General features: G+C 42.1%; 1 protein-coding gene across 12 annotated transcripts in view; it reads left to right on the forward strand.

Moving 5' to 3' along the window:
- Window positions 1-21,403, forward strand: part of ARVCF (ARVCF delta catenin family member) — a 248,060-nt gene extending 226,657 nt beyond the window's left edge. For 11 of the 12 annotated variants that reach the window (XM_015643618.3, XM_015643623.3, XM_015643624.3 and 8 more), the window contains 9 exons: window positions 2,630-2,757; window positions 3,499-3,649; window positions 4,996-5,188; window positions 6,330-6,441; window positions 7,031-7,121; window positions 8,196-8,249; window positions 12,826-12,917; window positions 14,777-14,890; window positions 16,258-21,403. In XM_015643618.3, the coding sequence (XP_015499104.1) occupies window positions 2,630-2,757; window positions 3,499-3,649; window positions 4,996-5,188; window positions 6,330-6,441; window positions 7,031-7,121; window positions 8,196-8,249; window positions 12,826-12,917; window positions 14,777-14,878 (923 nt within the window). In that variant the 3' untranslated portion in view covers window positions 14,879-14,890; window positions 16,258-21,403. The remainder of the gene's footprint in view (window positions 1-2,629; window positions 2,758-3,498; window positions 3,650-4,995; window positions 5,189-6,329; window positions 6,442-7,030; window positions 7,122-8,195; window positions 8,250-12,825; window positions 12,918-14,776; window positions 14,891-16,257) is intronic. The other variant, XM_015643626.3, reaches the window with a different exon arrangement.
- Window positions 21,404-23,144: the final 1,741 nt, after the last annotated feature.

Consider the following 23,144-nt stretch of genomic DNA (forward strand, 5'->3'; position numbering starts at 1 on the left):
AGAGGTGCGTGACTGGAATGCAGCTGTGGCCGCAGGAGGGGAGCAGAGGTGAGGGAGTTGGAGCATCTCTGTGTTCACACACAGCAAGATGCTGAAGAAGGAAGTGTGTCCAGCCAAAAAGAAAGGTACAGACTGACAGGGCACATCACAGACTGCATTTAAATAACAGGACAGAGTAACAGTGTGGGGCTGTTTCCTAATGTGCTAGAATTATAACTGGGTACTTCCAAACAGAAGACTGGCTGAACAATTGCATCCTGTTGAACCACAGGCAAGTCTGAGCTCAGATCTAGAAGCAGAAAATGTTCTGTATGAATATTATCTGTTAATGAACATGCCTTCATCTCTTCTGCTGATCTGATTTACATTTCAGCAAAGCTTCCTCAAAAGATAAGTGTCAAAATTCCAGTAGACTATCCTAAGAGATTTTTAAGTATTAGTGTTCAGGAAAGAAACACCAAGCGCTTATCAGCAGTGTTTTTTCTTGAGAAGTTCTTAGGTTGCCAATTCACCTTGTGAAGTGGCAGGGGGAGAGGGTGATATGAAGGTCATACTGGAGTCAGATAATCACAGACTTATTCAAGGAATGGAGAAAAGCTGTACAACTGCTCATGCTTCATGGATTAAGTAACGATAGTTTTTCCTCAGCATTCAGTATAGAGGGCAGTGATCCCAATGCAAGGAGAGGACACTGGAGAAGAGGAAAGTCAGTGGTATGGATTGGCAGGATGCCTTTGGGGGTTGCCATCTGTTGCAGCTTGCACATATCTGTAGGGTGTCATGTGTAGCAGGCAAGTGGTGGCATTAAAATGAGGCACAGACATGGAGCAGGTTAAGTATCCGGTCACTGGAGAAGGATCCAGGCGTGCTGGGATGCACGTGAGAGGCTGAGCACGGAAAGTATGAGCCAGCACATGGATCCTCAAGCATAGATTGGATCTTTGGTATGGAACAAACCTTGGCTGATTGTGTTAGCTTGCTTTCAGTGGGATAAGTACCCCCTGTACAGCCAGGGGATTAATGTAGCTGGTGTTCATAGGCAGTGTTATACTGGGTTTAGAGGGCTGAGTTCCGAGATATTGACTCACAAAGCTACATAACCATAACTGGTATGAAGGATGTGGAGAAATAGTTACATTTAAAATCAAGGCTTTTATTTCAGGAAGTCTTTAGCAACAGGGGGGAAAAACAAAAACAAAACAAAGAATTTTAAAAAATAGGATAGCCACTGGATAGGACATCATTGCTCCAAGATGTCTAAAATATGATAATCTGCCATGTGTGTATGAGAGATGGGTGATTTTGAAGGGAAAGTGATTTGTGTTTGGAAGTCTCCTTGTCTTACTAGTGGAAAACTTGCTTTGAATTATGGTACAATTCTAAGACAGCATCTTATGTGAAAAACATTTCTTTTCATGTGTACAAATAATAAAAATTATTTTGCTCCAAGCAAGCTTAAAATTCCCCCTTTGCCCAGGCCTCTTCATACCTTTATGCTTTCTTTGATGTCATGTTTTTCTAGAAATCCTCACCTAGGTAATACTTGCTGCATTACCTAATGCTTATTTGCTGCAAACATCCCAAAGGCCACCAGACCAGCTACAGTGACTGCAGGTGGGTCACACTGACCAGAGGTTGCTTGTGCCATCCTGCACCCACCAAGGCAATTTAGGGGTTTAGTTTTTTGTTCACATAACCTGAACAGCAGTTTGAGATGCTTTGTCTGGCAAGTCCTTTGAGCAGATGCTTGGCATACTCTGTCTTCATTGATGCAGTGTGTCATGCTACACTTAGTGAAGGAAGATAGATAAAAATTGCTTCAAATTGTTCAGCAATTTGAAGTGATGGAGTTCTTGCCTAAGACCCTCTTTTTAATGTGGGTAGATGCATAAATTGTAATCTGTGGATGAAGAAGTCGGGACATGATGATACTGTCAGTTACTCAGCATCACAAAAGGAAATCCATGGCAGAGCTGGTAATAGCTCTCATTCCTGTCATGCTTAAACTGCACAGCTGATACAGTGACTCTGGGCACCTGCAGTGAGCAGATGTGGCTATCACAGTCTCCCAGTGTGGGACAATGCCAGCGTATTTCTGTGCTGCATATTTGAACTGGACTCAGTGTTCCTCCTTGGAACTTGGGGGTTCCGGTGACTGACATCCTTCTTTTCCCTGGGTGTGTACAGGGTGTGGCTGACAGGATGGTGTAGCTCACTCTTCGGCCCTGTTCTTTGTGTTGAGAGAGATTTGAACAAGGACAGTAGTGCAAGGTGAATTTGCAGCCCAGTCTAGAGTTGCAAAGTAATAATTGTTACAGGAAAAAATTGTCTCTTGTCACCTTGCCATCACCTACATGCTGTGCAGTTTATAGCCTAGGATAGATTCCAGAAAGAATTGTCAACATTAAGCAAATTGACCTGCAGCCCAGGTGAACATTTCTCTGCATGGGTTTCTGTCTCCACCATTTCCAGTAACTGTGGATAGAATGTCCTGGACGTGAGAGAAGCTCTTCTGTGCTGTAGCAGCTTTTGCTTCGCTGCTCTCTTATGTTATTAAATAAGGGAATGTGTTTGCTTATACACTGTCTTCTCTGCTTCTCTTGCTTCTGTTCTCTTGCCCCACGTGCAGGCTTTGAATTATTGTACCAGCCAGATGTGGTCCGACTATACCTCTCCATCCTCACCGAAAGTCAGAACTTCAACACTCTGGAAGCTGCAGCAGGAGCTTTGCAGAACCTTAGTGCTGGCAACTGGATGGTGAGTGCAGTCTTCTCTTCAGTCTTTTTTGTTTCCTTTGTGTAAGCAAAGAACAAGGGGATGTCGCATTGTAAGTGTGCTGTTACTTTGTACATTTGTATCTCCTTTAAAAAGGAAGGAGGTGGGTATGTCCAGGAAATTAGTTCCATTTGCTTATTGAAGACATTCTGCATCTTCTGGACTGGTGATGTTTACGTAGTGCAAGTGGCATTGAAAGATTTGTCTGCTCACTCTAGAACCACAGCAAAGTGGGACTAGCAGCCAGAGGATTCGCAGCTGCCTTGAGTACAGTTTATTTTAAATAATACAGGCTTGTTTTAAAAACCATCGTGAAACAGAATAAAAGCATGAAATTGGAGGAGGAGGAAGATAACAGATGCTTTAGATGTATTACTGTTTCTTCCAAGTGACCTCTTTTTTCCTAGTCCAGAGGAATGTGTTTTCACACCAAGGTGTGTACAGAACATATGCTGACAGATGATGCTCCTTCCTTCTGTTCCTGCCCTCTTTCCCCAGAAGCTGGCTTAGCTGTAGGATGAACTCATACACCCTTTCTTCCTCGGTGCTTGGTGAACTTGAATGAAGGGTTAAGGCAATGGGATAAATCAACATAGCTTGTCTTTGCAGAGAAAAAAAACAGGTTATACAGCACTGAAAGAAATGCCAGGGGCAAGGAAAGGACAGGTATGCGAACTCACAAATACTTGGTGTTGTTTCTTTTCCCTCGTGTGTCCCAATCAGTGGTCCACGTACATCCGTGCGACGGTGCGGAAGGAGAGGGGGCTGCCAGTGCTCGTGGAGCTGCTCCAGTCTGACTCGGACAAGGTTGTGAGGGCTGTGTCCATTGCCCTGAGAAACCTTTCCATGGATCGTCGCAATAAAGATCTCATAGGTATCTTCTGAACTTCTCTAACCAGCCTGGGATCTTGGAGACCCTTGAGAGACCTCACATTTTCTGTCCCTTGGGCTGAGGTTTTGTTCTCTCTGCAGTTTCCATCCATGCTATCTGGGATTGTGCTGTAGCCACCAAGTGGGGAGCTGTCAGCTCAATGTATTTTCAGGCCAAGCAGGCTGTGGCTTGAGGGAGGTCTAACTTGGCTGTAACATTAGGTGTAGATTTTTGCAGGGGAGGAGTGTGTGCAGAGGCTGGATGGGTTAAGAGATTTCTTGTCTTTTCCTTAGCTCTGGCTGGTACGGGACTTGTGCTCATAGTCACACATCACAGATGTTGCTCCTTAGGCCTGCCTGCTATTCCATTGGAGTAGGAGTCTGGCCTTTGGCATGCTGGGCTTACCTGGGGAAGTACAGGGAGCTCTGAAGTTGTACCTTTGGTTTTCTTGCTTCCTCCTTCCTTTCTCTTCCTTTTGCCTGGTGAGTGTTTGTAGAAGCTGGACCCCAAACAACTTAATATTCTTCAAGTTTGTATTCAGCACTGCTCTAGCTCCTCCAAAGTGGTAAATAACATTCACCTACCCATAAGCTGGAATCATGAAAGATTCAGCTGAGAGGAGTTTTCCTCTAGATGACTTCTGTATTTAATCAAGGTATTGGTTTAAACTGACCTTGTCAGGCCAGGAAATACTGGTGACATGTTTAGGGCCATCATTGAAGTTGATACTGGGAAATAGCAAGGTGGGATTCTACCTTAATATGTTAGGTTCTCATTTAAATAGCTCAGAGGTGTAGCGAGGCAAATGATACAGTTGGATACCTGGAAATGATCAAGTCCAGATTCCCAGATTCCCTGTTTTTTCTCCAGTACTATACAAGGAGAAGGCTAACTGCACCCAGGAGGAGCCACTCTTACCTTTGTTGGGGAAGGTTAATAAATGCATGGCTGCACACCTTGCCCCAGAAGGCCTATTACAAGGCTAAGTTGAGTAAGCCATGTGCGTGTATTAGCATGAATATGTGGCATTAGCAGCTACTGGATGTTTTTTTGCCTCAGGCTTTGCAAAATATGATAGATGTTGGCTGTAAAATTTTCAGTAAAAATGGCTTTTTTCTCCCCTCAATACCTTTCAGAATCCATGATGAAGGACTTTATCTTAGCTTTATCAGCTGTCAATCACCTTGAAATAATGAATGATAAATACCCTGTGAAGTTAGTGTTGTGGTTTAAAACACATGCATTATAAGAGTTTTTTCGACATAGCAAACACCATTAACTTCTATCATTCAGGATGGGAAGCTGAAATTATTATTAAGGCTATAATGGTATCTCTTCCCCTTACCTAGGTAGTTATGCCATGGGTGAGCTGGTAAGAAATTTGCCCAGCAGGCAGCAGAGATCTGCAAAGAACCTGGAAGAGGATACAGTGGTTGCAGTGTTGAATACCATCCATGAAATCATTACTGACAGCTCAGAAAACGCAAGGTCTCTGATCCAGACACAGGGCATTCAGAAGCTGGTAGCTATCAGCAAATCAAGGTAAGTGACAGTTGAAAGCAAAATGCATAAGAACTCCTTGCAAACATGAAGATGTCACTATGAACAGCAGCTTTTGCTTTGTGAAAGTATTGGAGCATCCCAACCTTTCAGAGCTGTAATTTCAGCAGTTAATATAGACAAAGTGAAAACAGCCAGCACCTTTAAAAGGTTTACTTGATGAAAAAGGTTAATTGATGAGTCACTTCAGTCATGTTACGACAGGATCTCTCCTTGTAAGAGACATCTTAGCACCATATGTACACTTACCAGGCAGCATTTGCAGTGAAGCCACGATCTTTGGTTTTAGTTTGAAAGGCCTTTTTTCTGTGGCAGTGTTCCACTCCTGGAATGCCAGTGATGAAATCTGTTTCTTTCAAATGAAATGGTTAATGATGTGCAGTAATTGCTCTGACCAAAGGACTGGTGGTGATAATTTGAAGTGACAAATTTTCTTCCATTTAAGAACTGTGTTCCAACTGCTGAAAGGAAACTTAGTTTTGTGTAGTTCAGTCCATTAGACACTGTAGGTGTGTTCACTGCAAAGTTCTGGGGGAGTGGCTGAAGTAATAACTTTCTTGGGTTGTATTGTTACAAAATATGAGAGCCACCAAAGATCTAGGCCTGTTTTATATTACAAAAGGTGTCTGTGTACTGTTTTAGTAAGGAATGGATAAAATTTCATTTTCCATTTAAAAACAGCTTATTTTTTTTGCTGACCAAAATTAATGCATAAGGTATTTTAAACCATGGAGCAACTTCATTGAATTGTGAGGAATAGATGTACATTGGGGTGAAGGTTTGAAAAGTGGCTTAAAACATTTTTTGGTTTGGGTTTTTTTTCTCTGAATAAATCCAGGCAGGAATGAATCTGTTCTTTGTTAGTGACAGCTACAAGACAGCAGGGTCACCATGGCCTCAGTGCTTGTCCAGCAGTACATGTGAAAACACAGAAATACACAAAATTCATTACATTTTGATTTCTGTTTTTGTCACGAAATACCTGTACATATGAAGTCACTGAATGATTTCACATATATCCCATTACATACAGATTCAAGTAATAGCTGTGTGGAGCATTAGGTACTAACAAATAGTCGGGCATTGCTTGATACTTAAACTGTAATCTTATTTTGTAAATCAGCCAGTCTCCCAGAGAAACAAAAGCAGCATCTCACATTCTTCAGATGATCTGGAGTTACAAGGAGCTACGAAATGCCCTTCAGAAGGATGGGTGGAACAAGTCACACTTCCAGGTAAAGATCTCAAATTAAAGATCTCAAATTTCATTCTTGAAATGCCTGAGTGGAGATGTCCTTACTTAGGCTAATCTTGCAGTCTGTAGCTCTTCTGTTCTTCCAGGTGAGAGCACAGTGGATTGTACCCTAGTCAGTCACACCATCCTGCATAGAGTTGCTGGCTGTGCTTTGCTGTGGTCTGTGGAATGCAGCTATTTCGGTTTGGGGAGTTTGCCATTCTGTACAGCCCAAATGCCCCGAGTTACTGGCAGAAGAATTAGCATGTCTTGTCTTAGTCGTGTCTCATTTGAAACGAGCTGTACAACAGCCTAGGGCAGCCACATCTACTTGACATACAGCCTCTCACCTTTTCTTGTGGAAGGGTTTTGCTCCTTTTACAGGGCAACAGTGCTGCCATTGAGAAAACTGGGAGAAAGCTCCTCCATTAAATGTATGTGAAAATAAAAAAATACTCCAGTTCCCTATTATCAACAGAAGGGGGGCTTAAGAGCATTCAGTAATCTCTCTCTGTGCTGTTGGACTGTTTATTTTATTGTTCAGTTTCCTTAAGTAGCAATTTGGTATTTGTGTGGCTTTTGTCCTGTAGTCTGTTTCTGCAGCTCCAAAGGGCTCCAAAGGTACTGCTGGCAGGTCTGGCTACGATGACAGCACTTTGCCTCTGGTGGATAAAAGTCAAGGTCAGTTCTGCTCTTTATCACTTGTCATATAGTGCTTTACTGGTATTTTAGATTTGCTGTGACTGTGTTAGAGAATGAGAGGGTAAAAATGCATTATTCATGTGTGATTTTTACCCCAATATAATCAGTCAAATAATCACTCCCTATTACCTGGAGATGAATAGAATTTCTTCCCTTACAAAATGTATGCTACTGCTACTGTTTACTCAACTTGGATGCAGTGTTACCGGTTAAATCTTTGTCCAGGTGGGGTTGACCTTACCCCTACCCTGTACTGGAGTCTTTCCCTTTTTTAAATAAATGTGTGCCCATTTTGGCACAGCCTCTTCCTCTACCATGCAGGATTTTTTTTTTTTTTTTTGGAGATGAGTTTATGCAAGCTCCAAGTAATCCTGTCTGTGCTTTTTCATGAGGCACAGCCACACCAACACCAATGTAGCACCAGCTTTGTTTTCACCATGATTGCTGTGTCTCTGAGCCTGCCTTGGGTTGCTGAGAGCAGGATTTGCCTGTTTTAACTGCAGGTTACTGCAGAAGCACAGCCCCACACTGCCCTGCCTGTTTTCACCTTCCCTGTCTTTGATCAAACCTGGCACATAATGCAGACAGAGGATGATTTGGGTCAGCTTGCTGATGTGACAAGAAACTTGTTTTCTTTGTGGATTAGTTTTCTGTTGGCTCAGCGGGCTGCTGGATTGGCTTGGATTGTTCCTTTCTGCCATGAGAAGCTGCACCCTTACTTATTTTCTTTCTCTTTTATTCTGGAGAGACCAAAGAGAAGCTTGTTAATCATGGTAGGTAGTCCAAAGCAGAGCTGTGGCTTCTGCTGGAGAGAGAGAGCCTTGTATTATTCTGCAAAAGCAGAAAATACATGGATTATATGTGCTTTCTGGAGAGTTCGATTCAGACTTGCCTTTCTGAATGGATAACAGTTGAATAGTTTGGGAATTTTTTTACAATCATCTCTGCATTTAGTACTTTACAGACCTCTCTGGTTCTGTGACTAATTCAAAACTACCAGATTTTGAGAAAAGCAAATGTACCAATTGTTGTTCCAATGCTTCTGTTTTCTAGATAATGAGAAGTCTGGGAGTCGTGATATGATACCTATGGATGAACTTGGTCCAGGTAAATTCAGTCATAGATCAAACTCTGTCTGTTCCAATAGAGCACACTGTCACTCATAGGAAAGTTCAACTATTTCTCTAGGAGATATTATTACAGATGGATAAAGCTGACATTTAAAAACAGAACACTACCTCACAAAAGATTGGTAGTTGTCTTTTTTTTCTTTGTATACATGTAGAGTCTACACACCAATTTCTCCACTACTTTATGCAAATATTGGAGGTACACTGACCCAGCTTTCATTCTGCTCTTTGGTCCCTGAAGCAGCTGCATGCCCTGTTCCAGATCTGGAAGTCTTCAGGATTCAGAAAGAAAAAAAAAAAAGAATTGAAAATTTACTGCAATGTATTGCTTGTGTTTAAATCTGTTCTGCCTTTGTTTTTGTAGGTAAAACCAAAAATAGGTTAGTGTGTGTGATATTCATGGCTCTACTTTCCATTACCTGCATCTAAATAAGCCTGGCTTTTCTTGTAGACTGAGAGGAGCCACTGTCAGTTATGTGCTTTGAGACTGATAAGCCCTGTAGTGTTAAACTTCTAGAGGGTTTTTTTCTTTATCAGGGTAGATAAAGGTGCTTTGTGGTCTCTTGAGAATTTGCTTTACTTCTTCCAGTTGATGTTTTTATTTAAATGCATCTTATATGCATGCCTCCAGATCAAACAGTTTGATACACTGCTATTAGTGATTGTGGCTGAATAAAATAGCAAGTTAAGAGTGAAGAAAAAGCCAAGTGTGTTCAGAAAGTAAAATAACAGGTACATATTACCTTTTGTATTCTTGGAAAAATGAGATGCCACCTGCCATGAATCAACTGTCCATATGTATTTTGCCTTAGGGAACACTGAAACATTTGTTCTCACAATGGAAGAAAATCTCTTCAGAGAGGATTGCCTGGCAGGAATAGCTGTGTGCTGGCAGGTGCTGCAGAATGGGCAGTGCTGATTGTTTATAGTCTCAGTATTAATTGCTGCCTTATGCTCTCAGGAGTTACTGGTACAGCCCTGAGTACCAAACAAAATGCAAATTTACAGCATATGTACAGCATCAGACAGATTCTCTGGGCCATGCTGTTCTCCAGTCTTATTATCACGTTTAGAAGATGAGATCTGTCAAGTGTTCCTGATCCCAGATCTTGAGTGCCTTTCACTTCCAATATGACTATAACTTTGTGCTATTTCAGAGGTCAGCTGAAAAGAGACTAAATTAATTTATCCAGTTCACTATGCTTAATTTTACAGAGAACTGGAATAAAAACATTTCATCTCTTTCCTTCAGTCTCTTCCAAATGCCGCATGTTTTCTGTCTTATGGGCATACTAACGTGAGAAGGCTGATCTAGACTCTATTTTCTGATTTTAACTTCATTATGGACTGTTGTGTTCTGGAATTTTTGTTCTTTTTTCACTCTAATGAACTGGTGCTTCCAGCCCAGTGTTCATCCCCTCCAGAGTATACAGAGGACTGATGGTTCCAGAACATCCCCACCTGTGTGCCCCTCCTCTGTGGGCTGTTCTCACTAGTGTTCAGGCTGTCCTGCTGCCTGAGCCTTTCCATGAGCCCACATTGGCTCTGCTTCAAGATCACAAAAAGAAAATTGCTGGTGCTGTCTCCGCTTCTTTGATAATGCTGTGGGGGTCATCCTTCTCACCAGAGGAAATCACTTTTTTATCAGTGGTTAGGGAGGCAGAAGGATACATTCCCCATCAGCTGGCAGTACTAAACCAGTCAGACCCTTGCTGTCTGGGGCAGTGGAACAGCCTGGGTAGGATGTGGATGTGCTGGGAGATAGAAGACAACCTGTATTATGAGTTACCATGAGATGCTCAGGTGTGTCAGGCATTCCCAGCTCTGGGAACTGTCACCATGTGCCTGGGGCCCTGCCCTGAGCTGTCTGCAGAGAGCAGAGATCTCCAGTCTACACCAAGTCATCCAAAACTGTGTGTGCCTCAGTTAACATGCAGTCACTCAGACAGGAGCACTTGGGAGGTGAAATTGTTCAGACCAGAGACATAGAGTTCACATGCCACTGTCCTCCATGCCATCTTCAGGCATGACTTCTTTCTCTTTCTCCTTCTCCTCCTCTTTGATGGGTCTAGAGGTTTGATCTTTTTAAGTGGAGAGCTGTTAGAGGGCACAGATGGACTGACACTGGCAGGCATGTATTTGGTCCTGTAATTTGTGATGACATAAAAATGTTGCTGTAGAGTGAGTGGGAGATAGAGAAGCAATAGAGACAACAAACAAGAAGCTGAGAGAGAGAAGTAAACAAGCCAAGGATGGGACATTCCTCTATTGACCAGTATAACTTTTGTCTAGATAAGAGATTGTATTAAGTCAAAATAATGTACTTATACCTTGGAGCAGCAAGATAGGTATAGATCTTTATGCCACAGAAGCAACTAATTCTGATTGCTTCTTCAAATGAATCTGAAACATGGAGAAACAGTGTTCCTAGCATCCTTGCAGAGCCTTGGCTCTCCAGGCAGTGAGGTATTACTTCTCTGATGCAGCCTTTCAAGATACTTCATTTCATTTGATCAAATCATGAGCTTCCTATCTCTGCTGCTGCTTATCTTGACAGAGGCATAGCACAGTGTGTTGGTTATGGACATGTGACCTGCCAGTGCTGGTCTCTGTGCAGGCTAGGGGCCTGCAGGATGAAATGCAAAATGTGGTGGAATTTAGATACAAAAAATAAAGTTCTTGAATGTTCTTTGTTGTCAAATTACTTTTGGTGCAAAAGTGGGATTTTCTTCTTGCTGATGTGTCCTGGCTAAGTATGGAAACTTTAATTGTTTCATAGTTAAAGTTAAACCGATCATTAAAGATCGTTTTTGATTTTTATTTTTATGATTACAGTCTTTCTCCCTGGGAAGTATCACAGCTGCCATCTTTCACTTAGTGGCTGTTGCTTTCTGGGGGTAGTTTAAATGTTTCCATTGTGTCTTGGCAATTCCTTTTACAAGTGTTTGTGGATCACCCACAATTATGACGCTACAAAAATGCAAAGTAATCCATTATATCCTTGTGAGTACAGTTACCATGAGATTGTAAAAAGCTACCACCTAGTTGCTGCAAGTTTGATTTTCTGTTTTGCTATCACTTAGTACATACTTTTGTGAAGTATTTTGTTCTTGAAGTATATGTGTTCTAAATAAATGATGAATCTGTAGATAGGGACGTAGCCTACTAGCAGTGTTCATGTCTGTCATTTGAAAGAGAATTATCCGTTGTGTGTTCTTCATGAGTGCTGGCTGGGTAGCTGGGTGCAGCTGGTTTTTTTCTGTTTTTGTTCAAAAGGAATAGCTAAGAATGTCAGGCATCTTGATTGTCAACAAGTAATTGTAAGTTAAGTGCTGTGTAGCAAATCATGCTTTATGATCTGTGAACTACATATATAACTCTAGAATTCTTTAGTTATTTTTGGTCAGTGTGGTTAAATCATCTCTTACTGCCCTTGATGTCAAAAATACATCCTGCCTCAGGTGCTTGTTTGCAGATCTGTGTGCACTTGGGTTTGCAGCTCTTCTCAGTCTGACCTGGCTCTGTGTGCAGCTGTCATGTGGGCAAACAGTGCCACAGGAAGCCCACAAATACATCACTTAGTTTTCCTTAATGGCCTGTTACAGGCAGGTAACAAACCAAGAGAGGGGTATTTTGATAGTTTATGTAAAACTTTCTGTAGTGTTCTAAAAACAATTTGTCAGAACAAGAAAACATTAATGATCCCTCATTTACATAGGGGAAAACAAAAGCCTACAGGGAAGTATAAATTCAGGTGTCATTTACTCCAGATTACAATGCTGTCAAAGCAGAGCAGGCAAGGATCTATTTGTCACTGATAATGAAGGAAATTTGATGCATCATGAAAATAAATCAAGTTTTACATTGTCTGACAATGATTCAAAGCAAAGGTTCTGAAATAATTACAGCCATTTCTTTATAAAACCCTCTCAGAGTTTTCTTCCTTGTATTCATCACGCTTTCATGCTCTTCCTTAGTTGTCAGGAGAAAAGGCACCAACAGGTGCTGCTTCGTAATGAAAGACAGCCCAAGCACAGCAGGGTTTGCATTGAGATTTCTTCCAACTCGACAGGCCCTTTTTCTCAGTGCTCTGATGGGGACTCTTCCAAATTATTGTCATGTCCTGCTAGTAGTCAGGCTCAGGAAAAGTGGGAACAGGCTGCAGAGCATTCAGAAAATGAACACGGCCAATTAATCAGGCTGCTAAGCAAGGAATGCAGGATTGGGGCTGAATTTGGAGCTCATTAGCCACAGGGCATGAGATGACAACTTGCTGCTTTCCATGGGCACACTAAAAAGTGCAGCAGGCTGGGATGAAAACAGTGCTGCTTGCTAATGAGTGCCAGCATCTGGCAGTGCTATAAAAAGGAGGCTTCTCTGTTTGTTTTTAACTGGTAAAAATGAAATTTCAGAGCTGGAGCACGTGAGAAGCAGGCTGCCGGCGTCTTTGGGTTGTGGTGGTTTGTTTTCCTTCACTGAAGAATTCTGCTTGCATCAGCTCTGTTTCTGATCTGGTTTGTGCTTCATGCCTGAGTGTTGTGTTTTTTCCTCAGATGGATATTCCACCATCGACCACCGGGACAAGGAGCGCAAGTACAAGACCAGTGATAACACAGGAGATGCCTCCGAGAAGGAACCTTTGAAAGTGAGCTCCCTCTTATTGCTGACTGCCAAGTTAGTGCCTTGGGAAGAAAGGAACCGAGTGTCCTCAGCCAGAAACACAGGGTAGTCGCTCACCAGGGGGCTGTAAAGTGCCTTTTCTTTATTTCACATAAAGGCATTATTTTGTAATTTAGCACTTGGCTAACTAGAAATAAAAACAAAATGTTGCTTTCCAGTGCAGGAGCAAATGCAGGTAGCTGCTGTACGCTTGTAAAAGGATGAGGTTGTAAAAATAGAAAGTGTTTGTTCTGTTGCCCTTGTCCAGGCAGCATTCCCTTGGCCCTGAGCTGTGTAACTGTGCTCAGACTTCGTTCTGACAAGTCTCTTCAGATTGTCATGCTGCTTTATTGTCTTCACCATGAGAAATAGGTGTGATCTTGTCTGTCCATGTCCAGCAGTGTGGTGAATAGTACTCATTTCTGCAGCACTCATTCAGAGTCCTGATGGTGGACCATGGCCATGGGCCAGGGAGATGGAGAGCAAAGAGACATGCAGAGTGTTATGTGTGTGCCTTCTAAATACAAATTTAGACTACTTTCTAATTAAAAATAATTCTTACTTTACAATGCTATTTGTATTATAGGCTGTGTGCAAATGTGACTCAGTAGGCTCTGTGTCATTTATGTTGCACTTTTCAGAGTAAAAAGTCTGTTGATGCTGTGGCCACCAGTTCTCCCTGGCCTTAAAACAAGCTTGGGTTTTCCCCTGGGGGAGTAATTTCAGGAAGGAAAGTAAGAGTCAGTGGTAGAAGACAGTTGTTGCTAGTCTGCAGAAGGCTGTCCTTAATAACCTTCAGCATACTGTTGATAATACCAGAAAATCCAGGTGATTCATGTTGAGTGTAAACAGTTAAACTTCAGTCAGTTGAAAGGCAAAACCAGCATCACTGAACAGGGAAATAAAAAAATGTTATTTGCAGAAAAATACTTCCATAGATGGTAAACTAGGAAGGTGTCCTACTGCACCAGCCTGCCTGTTTTAACTTGCCTAGTCAGGCATTTCCTGCTGTGTTCTGCATGAAGGTACACCCTGGAGAGTGGCTTCAATCTGCCTGGACTTTTTTTGAGCTCATTACTTAAGTCCTACAATGTGTCCCCCTCCTCCAATTGGCAAGAGATGGTCTCACTTGAGCCAGTATCAGTCAAATAAACTTCGTAGTTCCCTCATCACAGTTTCTAGTACATTCTGCAAGGATGCAGTAAGCTATATAAGAATGTTCATCAATAGGAGCTTGACAAAAAATACCTTTTTAAGGAAAATAGGATGAGGTAGGAAAGTAACAAGTACTTGTTATTTTTTCCACTCAAAATTCATTGAAGTGGTCCAATGCAACACTCAAAATCACATCAAGCAGCCTTAACTCCAGTGTATGACTGAAGTGAAGCACAACCTGAGGTTCAGCAAGTGACTGCTTTTATGAGAAAGGGAGAAGAAACATTTCACCACAACAGTGTGTGACCCACAGCCTGCGCTGCCTCTCGGTTCTGAGCACCTGGAGGTAGCCAGAATCCAGCCTGTTGTACACAGCACAGGTGGGCACAGCCCTGCCCTTACCTGGGCAGAGCTGAGCAGCTGCTGCTCTTCCTCCCTGGGCTGCCAAACAGAAATGTGGCTGTGGGGGTTGTGGCTCATGAGCTGTGTGAAAGCTCAAGGGAGGCTGGGACTCCAGGGAAGTGTGGCCTTTTGGCTGTTGCAGATGCTTTTGTCAGTATTGTGCCTTTGCTGATCTTGTTTCTTTCTCTACCACTAATTTTCCCTTGTGCTACTTTAAGCCGACTTGTTTGGTGGTTTTGTTTGATTAATCCGCTCTGTTTTGCTTTAACTCCTCACCCTGTGCTGCAGAATGACACAAATAGGAAAAACATTAACAGGAGTAACAGGGCTTCGGTGAATCTGGTGGATGCCCGTGACATTAAACCCCAGCCTGTTGACTCCTGGGTCTAATTTGCATGCATGGTAGGTCCTTTTAATGGTAATTGGGGGTAGTGAATAACTTTCTCTTGTGCATGATCTGTATAGCTGCGGAATCTCTTCAAATCTAACTGCTAACTTATAGATACATAAAAGTGCATTTGGAAGAAAAAAAAAGTGGTGTTTATATTTTTCAGTGTATCTTTAATGAAATGCAATCAAACACCACTGTTTGATTAAAAATAACCTGTCAAATAACCAGGCAGAAAATTAATATTATGAATTATTAGTTGTCAACTGAAATGTGAAATATTTCTGCTGTTAGGCCATGGGAAAGAATTTGAGTAGTGTGTTCCTGCATCCAGCGATTTTTCTCCCTCAGTGCTCATTATGAGGATTAGCCTGAGACTTAAGAAAAACTATATCCTTGACTATTTTTGGATGTCCCCTAAGGTTCCCATGAATTACAGCAGGAAATCTGCTGACTGTACACAACTTACTTAGCAAGGAGAGATGATATTGGTTACACAATGAATAGTGACCCACAACCCCCACTTTTCATTTTCTTTTTTTTTTTATCGTGTGACACTAAAGAAAGGTGCCTTTTTGTTGTGTTCTAGTCGTCTGCCTTTGCCACGTGCCAAGTTCCTCAGTAATGTCACTGGCCTTTCTTTGCTCCTGCCACTGCTAATCTGTGTCCTGCTGTCTTGCTTGAGTTACCCTGATGATACCTTCTGGCACTCTGTCAGAGGATGCTATGTTTGGAACAGCAGGTGTTGTGCCCCTGGCTATGACTAAAGGAAAGTTTTAGTGACTGTCATGAAGGCACTGAGCAACTTTCCCATCAGAGTGGGCAAGAGACTTTAAAGGCCCAAATTCCAAACCATGAACCATCATCCACCCCCGTAATTCTACATGGATATCCCTCGCATTAGTGGGAGAGAAAACTCCTGTATCTTTTTGGGTGGTGGTGTTGGATATTTTTTCCCCTCCTTCCTTTCAGTTTAGTAGAAATGCAAAGTGTTAGCAGATTGTTTCGGTTCCTGGTTGGAAGCACCTGCTTAGAGGAGGCTTTCAGCATTGTGATGTGCTGTCATGGAGCAGATCCTGGCACCGCTTACCTCCCACGGCTGCTCAGCGCTGCATGATCAGCCGTGGTGGCTCAGGCACAGGGTTGGGATTCATGTGCCTGTGGTGCCTGCTTTTACTCCTGCACTCTGCTCTGAGCTGTGAAGCCCTACAGGTGGGGTAACTTCAAAAAATGAAGTCTGTTTTCTCCCAGACCTGCCCTTCAAGGAACCCATGTGTTGGCATAGGTTGGCATTTCCAGTCACTGTCCTACTATGAAGTGATGGAGATCACCAAGGCCATGCTAATGACTGGTATTAATCAGTTCTGACTTTATTTTGCAGGGCTAAAGTCCAACCACATTTTTTTTAATTGAGGGGGAGAAACAAACATTGAATCGACCCAGAGGATCTCATCAGTCACCACTGCCATTCAGACTGGGAGGGCTGCAGGTCCCCGGAGGGCGTGGGGAGCAAACCCACCTGAGTGCCATCGCCGAGCAGAGCACGATGCCTTACAGCGAGACACTCTGCTGCTTAACTCCCTGACATTCCCACCAGAAACAGCCACCGCCTCCCCCTCCCTCCCTCCCACTCCTGCAAGAAGAAAAGCAAGAAAAGAGAATCCAAGCTTCCATGTAGCTGGCTGCGTTCTTAGGTGACTCTTACAGTGTGGATGGTGCCAAGTTGGAGAAGTGCAGGTCATGCGGCAGCTTCACAGCGAGAGAGGAACTGCAGGATATTTGAAATGATACCGTAGGTGTAGCCATGAGGAGAATAGCACTTTCTGGTTGGGGGTTCATTGTTTTGGTTTTTGTTTTGGGGGATTTCTTTTGAATTGTGAACATTTTTGAAGGCTTTCTGAAAAATGTTTAGGTTTCCTTTATTATTCCTACAGAAAGTGCAGGAATGTTGAGTGGGTTTATTGGATTTCAATGAAGGGAGAAAATGCAGAAAAACTATTAAATGCTAGTTAAATGAACTGGAGAGTGATGAGAAAATTGACGCAAGCTGTATAATCTGCTTTTAGAGTAAGCTATATCAATCACAGTGCTATATTATCATTATAATCTGGTGTACAATACTCCTGCCTTTTGAATTCTGTAATGTCTCTGTTTTTATTTCCACATATTGAAAAGCAGTTTATGGAAGGTTTCAGTGTCCCTGGTTCAAAAATGTGTGCTGGGAAATGGAGTTGGCTGGCTTCTTATTTTCATGTTCTCAAAGATTGCAATAAGGAGCTTTACATGTTAAATGTATCATTGTTGCATTGATGATGATAAACTACTTTTGCCATAGCTGTTAAGACATTGAAGGAAATAGGAGCTTTTTTTGTAGGATGTCTTATTTTGAACACACTATAAATTTGAGATGGGTTTGTCACTTACATTTGATGGTAAATTCTTCAATGTTGGATCCATGTTTGCTTTGGGCTATAGATCCTGATGAAAAATGCCACAAAGGGAACTGGTTTGGCATTTTAAAATCATTGTCATGGTTTCTGTGTTCCTTTGCTTTTGTTTTGAGATTGCATATTTCATTTGGCGTGAAAATCATCCATGTGCAGCAGCTCTCCTCCAGGATGCCAAGGCCTGACTTCTGTAAGGGAATGTTTACCTCAAGAGAACATACTCTGAAAATGTGGTATCAGGAAATGCTGGGAACAAAATTATTTCAGATCACTGATTTTATCCAGGCATTGGTCAAGGGAGGGCAGCAGATGAGAATAGGAAGCAAATGTCTCAGCAGCATGAGAGGACTTTTGCTGATTTTACTTGGTTGCCACTGTTCTTTGATTGCCACATTTTATTTTAAACAAGCTCCTAAAAACGGTGTGACTGGAAAGCACATTTTTGAGTCTAGCAAACATCATTTGCGGTTTTCAGTGCCTGCCGTTCCTTTTGTAACTAAAAAGGGGAAGTATCCAACAATCTCACCTCCCCCAAAATATTACTGTAATAGTAACCATTACATTTTTTGTAAAAAAAACTTTAAAAACTTTTAAAAAAGCAAATACCAAGAGCTTTGTATCTTCTTGAGTATATTAAAAATTTGACATGAATACATATATATAAATAAAAAGTCTATATATCTATATACATATATATATATATATTGTTGTGCAGAGAATAGGTTAACAAAACCATGTAAAGTAGTTTGCAGGAGAGGGAAGCATTTGTTGATTCAGGGAAAAAGACTGATGCCAGAAGCTGTCAGTGATTTGGATGATACGTGTGCTGCTTCGCACCCTCCCTTTTTGACCCTCATCTTCCACATGCGTTGCAGTGTCACTTCTGGATCCTGGGGAAGGTGAAGTTGCTTGGAGCAAATCAACATAGCAAAGATTTGTTTTTTCACCTACATGAGAGTCCTATTGGGCCAAAGATGCTCAGCGGATCAAGGGAAGCAGAGAGAGGCACCTGTGACTATCTGGGGGGCAATGTCTCTCTGGGTAGACATGAAGTGTGGCAGTGAAACCAGATACATCGTCTGACTGTATATTATATCAATGGTGCTCTTTTCATACTTGTTCTGCCAATACGCGGAGACCCTTTTAACAAAGCTACACAGAAGAGTTTTATATCACTTTTGGTTATGTACTTGGTGTATTCTTTTTGTATATGAAAGGATTTTTTTAAAAACGTTCAGTAATTAGCAATGGAGCCTGCTTTGTAGCTGACTAGAACAGTGTAAGAGAAGGGCCATGCTGTCAGTCTGTCCCTGATCTACTTCAAACCATATATTTACCAAAGGAGTCTGAGAAAAAGTTCACTTAAAATAAAGAACTGATTGTTGAAAGGAGTCTCTGCTAAGACTTTGTGGTTTAGTTATTGTGCAGATATTTCAAAGCCAGCAAGAAGTTAACAGAGAAAACTGCAGGAGGGGGCAAATGGAAGTGACTGGGGCCAGTTATGGTCATGACTTCCAATCCTAGATATCCCATGGCTCTTACTGGGACACTACAGGGACACTCAGAATCTGGATAAAAGTCTACTTTGATCTCTGTCATTAATGGACTAAAAACACCAAGGATATTTGAGAAGCAGATTCAGACCCCATCCCGGTTCTCCCAAAAGTCTTCTTGGTATTTACACTGTACCCTGGACTGTCCCTATCAGGTTTGATAGCCCTGGCTGCCCAGGTCATCATAGCAAACTGTTTTGTTTTTCTGGGGGTGTTACAGCAGCCAGCAGAGTTGTGAGCTGACAACATGGTTTATTGCTGCAGAAAATCAGAGGATGGTATGTCAAGAACTTGGATAGCAAGTGGATGGGCCAAGGTTTCCCCTGGGAATCACACATCAAAGCCCCACCCTTCCCATGCCTTACACTAAACTAAATCCGAAGTATGTAGCAATAACCCATCCTCAACATTACTGTGGAGTTTTTTTTTCTGAACAAACTGTTGTTTGGATGGTGAGGAAAGAAAATAGGTTGGGGGATGACTTACTTGTATGTGAGACTATGACCTTGTATTATCAGCCCACCTGCTGAGGTCCAAAGCAGGGTACCTTGAACCAGGTCTGATGATTTAATGTCCTTTGTGTCTATGGCCAGAAGCTCACTGGTGGGATGTGTGCCCACCCCTGCCTTCACCTCTCCCCTTGTTGGCACAAGTATAACTGGCTGTTTGAGCTGTTCCAGGATGTGGGTGGATGAACCTGTAATTGTTGTATTTTGGCAGTAGGGACTGTATGTAAAGAAGGGCAAGCGGCAGTGTGTGTGACTAATGCTGCAGTAGGGTCTAGAGCTTCCTGCTAAAAGGCAGGCAGTATTTTTTAGGGCTCAAGTATGTGACCTCCTCTTTTTCTGTTGACTCCACTGTGAAAACAGGAGGGAATCTGCCTGCAAGGGGCTGGGGTAAAAGAGATTTCTGCCTGCAGAAATTGTAGTGGGAGGGATGGTTGTGGAAGGAAGTGATGGTGTTGCAAGACTCCTGCTAAAGAGGAGGAGGAAATCGATGGCCCAGTCAGGGCTGAGATAACACAGGAGAGGGAGACTTCTGACAGCATGTGATTACTGTAGAACCTTCTTTCCAGGAAGGTGGCTCACATATCTCCCAAGCATTTTCACCGAGCCATGCAAGTTGAAAAAACATTGTGTGCCAACTCCCCTGGAGAAGCATCGAGCGAGTATGAGCTTCCCAGGTCAGTAAGTGTGTCTGCAGAATCCAAGGAGGAGAGTGAAAAGGCAAGGCTGTAGGACATTTTGGTTCTGTCATGGATTTAAGTAGCAATATAGCCATAAATGCAACTCAAGGTGTGTTGTCAGCTTGAAATGCTCCGATGGCTTGGGCAGCTGTAGGTCCCAATCTTCAGTGTCTTCTGTTCCGGCATAACTGCTGCCTATCCCAGATCTGCTCTCACATGCTCAGACTTCTGGTTCTAGTAGGGAAGCATATCTGGTCTCTGTTGCCAAGATGCCCCAAAAGGGACTGACCTGGGGACTAGGAACTGATTTGCTGTCAGGGACACATGAAGAAAGCCAGGGGTGGCATTTCTGTTACAGCAGTTTCCTAAGTTCATGTCAGCTCTGAGGAGCAGTTTCAGTAATGCTTTCTAGCAGGAAAGCCTTGTCTTAGGCAACGCAGTTTTAACTCCTAGAGCAGTTCCTTGAGACTGAAGGTGGTGAGTTACCTTCTGTTATCTGCCTTAAGGTTGAGCATAGACTCAGCTACCTGTGAGAGAGATGCACATGTCAAACCCTCTAGTAAGCAAAGCTTCAGAAGCCAAATGGGCACGTAAAAGTGGTTATAGCCTCATCTGCTGGCTCAGTGAAACCTACAGTGTGCCAATACCTTCAGCCAGCAGGTTTGTGCTGTTGGGGTGGAGTTTTTGAAGGTGTTTATATAGGCATAGTTTCTTGCAAAATTTCTTTGTTATGATGCCCCTAAAATGTGTTTCCTTGACAGAGAAATTCTCTGATTTACTGATACAGTAACTAATTTAGTGCATTTAAGGGGAAGATGTTATGAGCCTTTGTTTTCTGTCTTAAGTTTGACATCAGGGTAGGATAATCTGAAGTCCTAGGTGAGGAGGAAGATAGTGCAGATACTACAAGGCCTGCCAATCTGGTTATTACTGTTCAAAAAAAAGTAACTAGACTAAGAAGCTTACTGGTAATTAGTAGCTAATGTGTTTGTAACTATCATGTGCCTTAAAATTTTCATGGTAGGAGAATAAAAAGAAATCAACAATGTGTTTTCTGTAATACTGCTCAACATTCTCTCTGTAGTTTAGACTGGTGGGATTTTGCATTGTATTTACACTGTACTATAAACTGAAACACTTAGAATGGTTTGATTTTACAAGTATGGAGAGGAAAAAAAAGGTGGATTATGCTTTTCATAGAACAAATGTTACTGTGACAGAATGTATTATTATTATTATGATAGGATCTTTCCATAATGCAGACAAGTAGAATGCTTGTTAGAAACCAGGTATGTAGGATAACAATTTGGTGTGTTTTCAATAAACCATGCCTGGAAAGAATACATGTGCCATTGGTTATCTTTTTGTTACATCAGATATCTCAAATATTCTTTGGCTTTTGCAGCAGCAGTTTTCTGTGGCAAGGGACTATTGAACCCTAGCTCAGGTCAATGCTCTGTGTTAGCAAAAGGTCAGTGGTAATGAGGGGCAATTGAAATATCCTATGAACAAGTAAAGCTGAACATTTTTGACTCATTGCCATATGCTGGAGTTGCAGCATGACCCTGGACTGTAGATCTTGGGGTTTTTTTCTTTTTTAATATACAAGCATATTTCTGTGGGAAAGACATCTGCACCACTGTTCAAGAGCTAACATGTCTGTGAGCACAGAACTTGCTGATAGCTTTTCCATTTGGGAAGTTACTAACCTTTCCCAACTAAGTCATAAAATCCATGTGACTTTACAAAGACTGCAGATTTCTGAAATGTGTGTAAGAAAAACAAACTGTAGCAATGTCTGAGGTTTGGTTGACATGAGAAATTGTTACTTGAGGATTTGCCAAATAATTTACATTTGGTACTGTGGAATGGAAGAAAATCCTGATAAGGAGGAGTCACCCATGTATTTAATGTAACAGCCAGTTACCAACAGATCTACTCATTGTCTTGAGGATTGCCTCAAACTGCCACATACCTGTTTATGAGATCAGTGACTGGCACACCTAAACACACTGCCATGCTTTCATGAAGCCTGACAAAACTTGATAAATCTCAACAGAATATTCTGCAAGGTCTTAGAGAATGGAGGTCAGGTTTTCTGTGAGTGAAAGGTTGATGAATCATTGACAGTAACAGAGTCTGCCATATGTGAATTCCTGATTGTACCATTCACAGCACTATAAGGTTTCATTTACATGCAGATGTTTTGCAAACAGCATTTGGAAGGTCATCTCTAGCTTACCTTTTTTCCTTATTTCAGATGTCTTAAATGCATCCCCAGGTGTTTTGTAAAATCATCTCTGGATCTGTTCTTGCAGCTGGATGATAGAGTTTTGCAAGTGCTGTAATAAAATGTGTGCTCCTGGGCTTAGCATCCTGCACCTTGGTGTCATCACTTGCAGGGAGAAATCTGATTTTCCTTTTGTGGGTGCACTAGTATGGTAATGAATAGCAGATGCTGTAGGTAAGGTACTGAGCTAAAACAAATATGTTGTTTTTACAGCTGACATTTTATAGCTGTCAAAATTATTTTATTTTCAGCTTATCACAAGTTGGGCAAATGGAAGCAGTGAGTCTGCAGGTGAAAGGTTAATCTGGTAACAGTGGGCATGAAATATCACAGCCCTCATGTGTTTCAGGTTTTAGCAGTGTCTTGGGGATAGTATTCTGTCCTCAAGGGTCTCTTCACCAGTGTCTTACTTGGAAGGTCTCTGAAGCACAGCAATGGCAGGATCTTGTTCTGGTACAAGCTGATGGGGGATCTTTTGAAACAGGAAGGTACTTTATAATGTCATTAACTGAGCTGTAAAGACAGAGGGGAAGACTGAAGCTCTTGGACTCTGTTGAATGTGTGTGTGTGTGCACAGCAATTGTACCTGTTTTTTGTAGGTACCTAATAACTGAATCCTGATTGACTGCTCAGCCAAGTAACGACACATCACTGCCCTGCTGGTGTCACCTTGGGTGGGAGAGTTGGGATCTCAGTGGTCTCTCCTTGTTGCTCTTGTAGGTGTTTCTGTATGTTCCCTTCACTGCTTTGAATGTTTGACTCATTGCTCAGAATTCTCCAGTGAGCTGCTTT

Source organism: Parus major, chromosome 15, assembly GCF_001522545.3.
Source record: "Parus major isolate Abel chromosome 15, Parus_major1.1, whole genome shotgun sequence".
NCBI classification, from domain to species: domain Eukaryota; kingdom Metazoa; phylum Chordata; class Aves; order Passeriformes; family Paridae; genus Parus; species Parus major.